Genomic DNA, 7,561 nt, shown 5'->3' on the forward strand with positions numbered 1-7,561 from the left:
ATATCGTAGTTACCATAGTAACTAGCAATCATTACAGCATTTGATCCATCTGATGTCTTCAGGTGAGGATTAGCATTAGCTTGTAGTAGCATATGAATGATTGAAATGTGATTATATTTACTTGCCATCATTAGTGCAGTCCATCCTTTATTGTCCTGAATGTTAACATTAGCTCCAGCAGACAGTAAACTGTGTACAATGTCCTCATGTCCTCTTTCACAAGCTAACATTAGTGCTGTCTTGCCTTCTTCATTAGTATGATCAATATTAACAGTTTCCAGTTGAAGAAGAAACTCTACTGCTTCATTATTACCAGCTGTGACTGCCTCAAGGAGAGCTAGTTCAAAGGTGAAGTTCATATCTTCATCTTCTTGAAGGACAGGATGATCATTAATGTATAAACTAAATATACCAATGAGACGTATAAACTGTAACTTTCCTCCAGTATATTCTATTAGACTATCAGCTGTAACGTCAAGAATATGTAACTTGATGACAACAGATCCTGACTCAATAGTGATGCATTTCATTATTGACTGTCTAAGTTCTATTGGTAATAATTTTTTAATCAAAATATAAAGTCCATTAATCTTAACATCATTCCAAGGATTTTGTAGTTCAATACAGATCAATGGCATATTCTCTAACTGTCGTCTATAAGGTCCATACACTTTTCGTAGCTTTTGTTTAAGTTCAGTGATTGGTCTTGATGAACGAAATGCATTAGCTTTCAATGAATAAGCCTTCAGTTCATCAAGTAGATCTCTTTCATCACTTATAAACTCATTACACATAGCTACTATTAGACTACAGTCAATGAAATCATAACTATGGTGAATCTTCTTGAAAATATCACCTAAATCATTATCTAATGTACCATATTCCCAGTGAAGGTAAGTTTCTACCCAATTAGATATTTCAAAGGAAAATCAAGAATTTTGGATTGTTTTTTCGTGAAATGCTGATTTTACTTCTTTCATGATATGAGAAAAATTTACTTGCAAATCATTCAAAGAGTCTTGAACTGCTTGATCTTCATTGTGAAAAAAAATAGTTTCAACATCTCCTATAAAACAAAAGTTTAAAATTCAGCATCCACTATTCAACTTTCTTAAAAGCAACTTTTTGGTTACTTTGATGTGTTGTGACTGTTGTCATCTTGTTGCCTGAGACAACAACATTGCTTTCAAAAAAGTTAAATAGTGGATGGTGAGCTTTAAAGATTATATTTGCACTCTGTCCAAAAGAATAATTTCAACTGGACATATGTGCAAGTTCAAATTTTTCACTGTGAAGATAAATTTAATTAACTGCTACCTTTTGTCTGTTCAAGTCACATAATGTAATATACACAATAGCAATTAAAAAGTAGTTCATGTCATCTAGCCTATACAACTTAATTACTAGCCTATACAACTTACCATCAGAACATGATGTTCTTGGTGATAATAATGACATTGCAGAGGCAGAATCACTGTTTATGTGATCTTTAATATCTTGAGCTAGTTTATTCTGATTTCTATTAGTCAGTGCATCAATGACATCTCTCCATGTTGCTTTAGGATTAACTGATAACCATTTTGAGTACAGTGCTGACTTTTGTTCATCAATTTTCACATTTTCTGCTTCAATCTTTGAAATGTCAGAATAAGTAATTTCTGGTAGGCAACGACCAAATGGTTTCCAGTCAACAAGTGGTTCAAGCCATTGAGTTAGCAATGAAATATCAGGTCGATCATCAATCATAGGACCAGGATTGAGTTCGACATCTCCTGATAAGAGGAGGAGCATACGTAGACAAACAATCAAATTGAGATCATTGTAAATCAGGTTAAAACTGCTGCCTCCAGGTAACACTACTGACTGGAGGTAATTTGCATCAGTAACAGTAACAGTAGTAGTACATTGTACTTGGTAGCAGTTACCTAATAATAAAATACGAGTAAATATACAAGTACAAAGTTGCAATTGTTGTTTACCTGTTGGAGGAATCATCAAGATGTGTCTTAATAAAGAGAGAGAGTGAAAGAGGAGGAGGAAAGCAATAAGAGACAGAGCTGCTGGCAGTTTAGATGTCTTCTTTCCTGATGTAGTATTGCCTGACTTGCTGTCTACTGCAGCTTTGAATGAGTGAGAGTGGTGGCCATTAGCTGGTCTACTGGAAGCAGCTTGACAGTAGTTCCACAGTCCAATACTTGCTCTCCATTGAGAGACATCAATCATTTTGTAACTATTAGCGTTACTTTTGTAATGGCGTGAAAGTACCTATAATATCCAGTCACTTATATCATAAAGTGCAAGCACAACAGATGACTGCATACTTTATTGTTGCTCAAGTGATACAAATTGATTTAGTTATGCTAGATCTTTTATTCTACTACAGTTATTATTGTAATTTGACCAAATTTGGTGATTTTATACTATGCCCATTCATTTCTATTTCTGTAAAAGAACTAGGCTTATTTGTGTTATCTAGATCTATTATGTTTCAACACTGATAAAATGTGTAACCATGTTTTGATTGATGCATTGCTGCTAAAAGGCAATAGAAGTCAATCAACAAAAATCCTTTAAACTGCAATCAGGAGCCCATCAAATGTTAAGGTGAATAGGTCCATACTCTATAGAACCAGTATGAAGGATAGGTGCATTATAGTATGTGTGCGGTAAATGCTACACTTCCACATATTCACTTTCATAGTCTGCGTAGGACTGTACATGTAGCTAAACATTTGCCATCTGAGAATATTTTAATCGTACGTGTACATAAAGTATCATCTCCTCCCATTCAAAAATTATAATTTTAATTCAGATAGTGCAGTATATAATATAACTAGTTAATTAACCATTATAAATATTAATAACCACACCCACAAGTGATACACAGAGTAACTAACTACTATTAAAGCCACACCCACTAATAATAAAGGTACAGTATATTCACGAGTTTCTTGTGTGCGGAGATTTTCTTGCATCAGCTGGACTTTAACCTGTAACCTTGTAGCTCTCTCTTCTCTCAGTCTCCTCCTTAATTCAGAGGCTTCCCTGGGGAGAGAGGAGGGGAGGGAGGGAGAGAGGGGGAGAGAGGGAGAGAGAGAAAGAGAGAGAGTAAGGTGCATGCAAAAAGGAAGAGAAGATTAAACTTTGGTAAACATACTTAAAAGATTTGGCTATAAAAGATTGATTCTGACTTTAATTTTTCAAGTTATGGCCCTTTTCTGAAAATGGCCAATTTTTTGAAAAGCCCATGGTTTTTTCGAAAAAATGGCTCCGAAATCACACCAAATTTTTATTACATTTTCTGATACACATTCATGTCCTTATGCTGTGTAGAAAGTTTGAGCTGATTCCGACTTCAATTTTTCGAGTTACGGCAATTTTTAAAAACGGCCAATTTTTGAAAAATATCCAAGGCTATAGCCCATGGTTTTTTCCGAAAAATGGCTCCAAAATCATCCCAAATTTTTATTACATTTTTTGATACATATTGATGTACTTATGCTGTGTAGAAAGTTTGAGCTGATTCCGATTTCAGTTTTTCGAGTTATGGCCATTTTTAAAAACGGCCAAATTTTGAAAAATATCCAAGGCTATAGCCCATGGTTTTTTTTTGAAAAATGGCTCCAAAATCATCCCAAATTTTTATTACATTTTTCGATACACATTGATGTACTTATGCTGTGTAGAAAGTTTGAGCTAAGTTCGACTTCAATTTTTCGAGTTATGGCCATTTTTAAAAACGGCCAATTTTTGAAAAATACCCAAGGCTATTATAGCCCATGGTTTTTTTTTGAAAAATGGCTCCAAAATCACCCCAAATTTTTATTACATTTTTTGATACATATTGATGTACTTATGCTGTGTAGAAAGTTTGAGCTAAGTCCGACTTCAATTTTTCGAGTTATGGCCATTTTTAAAAACGGCCAATTTTTGAAAAATACCCAAGGCTATAGCCCATGGTTTTTTTTTAAATGGCTCCGAAATCACCCCCAATTTTTATTACATTTTTCGATACACATTGATGCCCTTATACTGTGTAGAAAGTTTGAGCTGATTCCGATTTCAATTTTTCAAGTTATGGCATACAAATTTAATGTTCAAAATTATTCCTAAATCATACATCTACTCATGTACATGTAGTGTACTTATAAACACATTCGATCATTTATTATTATTATTATTATTATTATTATTATTATTATTATCTGACCTTTGCTAATATGATCAGTAACTCCTGGTTCATCTGATTTCTTCTTATCTTTATTAAATTGTGCTAACTCTAACTTTGTATCAAAATCATCAGTCCAGGAATGAGGCTATTAATACATGTAATTAATTAATTTATTATTGTTAATTAATGAAGACCACACCCACCATTATTTGACGAATAGCTGAGCTGTACTGATGCCAGGAGAGCTCTCCTTCATGTAGTAAATATTTATGAAATAATAACTTGAAATGCTACAAAGAAAAGAACTACATGTACATCATGTACATGTGTATAAAAGTATACATGTACATATACTATATACCAGTTGAGTTTGGGACAAGAAAAACTGGAATAACTTTTTATAGGAACGTGGGATAAGGATGAAACTTTCATAGGTTCTTAGTCGCCAAAGTCCATCAAAATCTATGAAATCTTGGGTCTCTCAACTCTTGGGAACCCTGAGAACCGGGTTCTCCCTATAAACCCAATGGCATACCAAAATGACGTTTTGTGACAAATTATCTACGTCATAGTTTACATAAGAACATGTGGTCGAGAGCGCAAACTGATAATTCTTGTTTTATAAAGCTAACAGAGCAAGATCTTCTGATAATGATGGCCTTTATGAAGACTAGTTGACTCCAGTAGCTATTGTACTGCTTATCATGAAGAGCAAGACTGTTTTAAGAGTGAAACAACACTGCCGCCCATGCTTCTATGAATATCATTAAAATACGTCATTTTGTGACGTAGCTACATTTTTCAAATTCCACGCAGCTGCTTCCACTTCCGTCCCAAACTGAACTGGGATATAGTATACATAACTATACAGTACAGTAATACTGTACATGTCATGTACATGTATGATGAGATACAAATTAAGCTACATCTAAACAAGGATTTAGTGTGAAATATTTCTAAGAATACACATGCACATGTAGCTATACAATTATTAAGACAATAAAATTCTCTCAAACTTTAGACAGTATCTCCATCTTATTCTGCTGCTGCTAAAAGCTCAAAAAGTGGCCATATACAATTACCATACAAGCTAGGGGCCAAGCACTTTAGAGATGTACATGAATGTCTTTGGTGGATTATCTTAGGCATGAGGAAACCAGTTCTCTGTCTAGTGTACACAGCCACCAGGACAATAATGAACCCAATAAACAATGACAGTATAGTGGAGTGGAGGAAACCTGATCTATGGACCAGTGATAATCCTATCAGACTAAAGAAAAGACTATGATAATGTTAGGAAAACAATTCAGTTGAAGCTTAAAAATAACAATGTACATGTACATGAATAATAATACATAAAGTAGGTCCAATTACTATGAACAGTTTCATTCTCATACTTAACCAAGTATTGCATTGTGTATACATGTAGTATTACGAAATGTAATGAACACATGACAATTTTTGCATGGATGAGCAATGATTAGCAAATCAGTCAGACAGCCAATATGCCATGTTTGCTTCATTCTATATACAAGTTTTATGGCCTATGTCATACAGCTAAAATTTCTGTGGCCCGATTGGCTAATCACTTGTCACAGACCAAATAAAATCCTTACCATTAAACTGACACTAGTATTACAGTACATATACACACATTACTGTGTAGGGGGTAAATTTGGAGGGGATAAATTTTGGTGAATTGCTAAATTTTGGTAATTGGCGGGTTTTAATTTTGGCAAATTTGTGGCCACGTGCCATTGAGCATGCGTATAATGGCTCAAAATGGTGGGGTTTTATTTTGGCGAATGGCTATCAAAATGCCAAATTCGCCAAATTTAATCCCCTCCAAAATTACCTGCTATACGGTATTTTAGTCTGTTAATTCTCACCCATGCTGTGTTTGTATTATAATGTCATTGGATGAATCATCAGTGAAGTCACTAATGACTGGTTTGGATAAAGGAGGAGATGAGAGTATGTGTTGGACTAGTATTGAACCATCAGTAGCATCCAATACTGTCACTGAATACCAGCCTATCAGCAATATATGATCAACTACATTTCAGGAACATTTCAGTATGTTCTACAATACTATTATGAAATATTTCCTGTACGCATCGGGTGAGTCAATGTATTGGTGGGTGTGGTCTTACCTCTCAATTAATAAAGGTGTAAATGGCTCTGTGTTCTTATGATTAACTTTCTTACATTTGTACTGATTCAATTTTGGTATCCACTCTAAAACAAAATAATATAATAATAATAAAATATTTATTTATATGATTACTTTCAGTTGCAATGAATGTCTCAGTCCAGTGGGTAGCTTTACACACCGAGTGTCTGAATATGAGTCTGAATATCCTCTAAAATTATAAATATTGTAAATTAAATAATCAAAATAATACTTTAGTACTAATGTGTTGTATACACTCATTCACTTTAATGTACATGTACATGTGCTAACTTTTTTGTTGCAAACAGCTTGTCCAGAGCAATCCATTTCATTATGTTCATTGATAATTAATATCACCAGGCTTGTACTCTGTAATAGGAGAATGATAATTATGTTATGTTCATATTATTAGTATTTATTTACATGTACACTTTCTCTCCTTTTTTCTTTTCCCTCTCATTCTCCCTTCAACATACTCCTTATAATGTACATACAGTAATGCTTTCCTTCCCTCCCTCCCTCTCTCTATAATGCAAAATTTCCTTATTCTCTTTTTGCTTCATTTCATTCACTAAGTCCTGTCTCTTCTTCAGTAACATATTTATTTCTTAATCAATAACTGTAAAAACATGTACGGTACATGTATCATAATTGGCATGCATGCATGCAGCAAATATTTCTAACAATTGTATGCTGAGTTTATACATGTATCTTTCCTAGCAATCACTTCGACATCAATGTCCAAATCACCTGGTAATTATTCAATTTCTTTCATGTTGTTCATGGAAGTGACGAATATTTTTGAGTCAGTCTCCTGCATCAATGTCACACGTTGCGACAAGGTGAATGTTGGTCTCTGAAACATTTTGCAATGAAAGGGCATTGAAACATACTGCATACATGTACATGTAAGTGTTATCAGGTCTATATAAAGGAGTCACAAATCAAGGGATCAATTTTGAAAAAGCCTACTGTGACACAACTCTAGTTTAGAATCTTCCTTTTTCCAGAAAATGCCTTCAAGTGAAGGTAGACTCGAGTTCTGTCCAGTTCCGTCTAGTTCAAGTCGAGTCATTTGAACTCACTTCAATCATATCTATGCTTCAATGGAATCAAATCAATGGCGCCTTCTATTAATTTAAAATTAAAATAATACTGCGCGTGAGCAATGGAGCACCTTAATAGAGGGGAGGGGCTGCATGGATATGCATAAAAAA

At 34.2% G+C, this 7,561-nt stretch overlaps 1 protein-coding gene and 2 long non-coding RNA genes across 3 annotated transcripts in view; all 3 read right to left on the minus strand.

The window, feature by feature from the left end:
* Positions 1-2,798: 2,798 nt before the first annotated feature.
* LOC109588602 (uncharacterized) lies at positions 2,799-4,483 on the minus strand. Its single transcript, XR_002188258.1, has 3 exons — positions 4,375-4,483; positions 4,211-4,316; positions 2,799-3,045 (listed from the first exon to the last, which is right to left on the minus strand). It is a non-coding gene; the product is annotated as an uncharacterized LOC109588602 (long non-coding RNA).
* Positions 4,484-5,323: 840 nt separating this feature from the next.
* LOC109588603 (uncharacterized) lies at positions 5,324-6,207 on the minus strand. Its single transcript, XR_002188259.1, has 2 exons — positions 6,061-6,207; positions 5,324-5,441 (listed from the first exon to the last, which is right to left on the minus strand). It is a non-coding gene; the product is annotated as an uncharacterized LOC109588603 (long non-coding RNA).
* A 459-nt stretch (positions 6,208-6,666) lies between these two features.
* Positions 6,667-7,561, minus strand: part of LOC109588601 (uncharacterized) — a 4,001-nt gene continuing 3,106 nt past the window's right edge. Inside the window, exon 7 of the mRNA XM_020004749.1 lies at positions 6,667-6,713. Within this exon, the coding sequence (XP_019860308.1) occupies positions 6,682-6,713 (32 nt within the window). The 3' untranslated portion in view covers positions 6,667-6,681. The remainder of the gene's footprint in view (positions 6,714-7,561) is intronic.

The sequence above is a fragment of the Amphimedon queenslandica genome, unplaced genomic scaffold, assembly GCF_000090795.2.
Source record: "Amphimedon queenslandica unplaced genomic scaffold, v1.1 AMPQUscaffold_11980, whole genome shotgun sequence".
Taxonomy (NCBI): Eukaryota; Metazoa; Porifera; class Demospongiae; order Haplosclerida; family Niphatidae; genus Amphimedon; species Amphimedon queenslandica.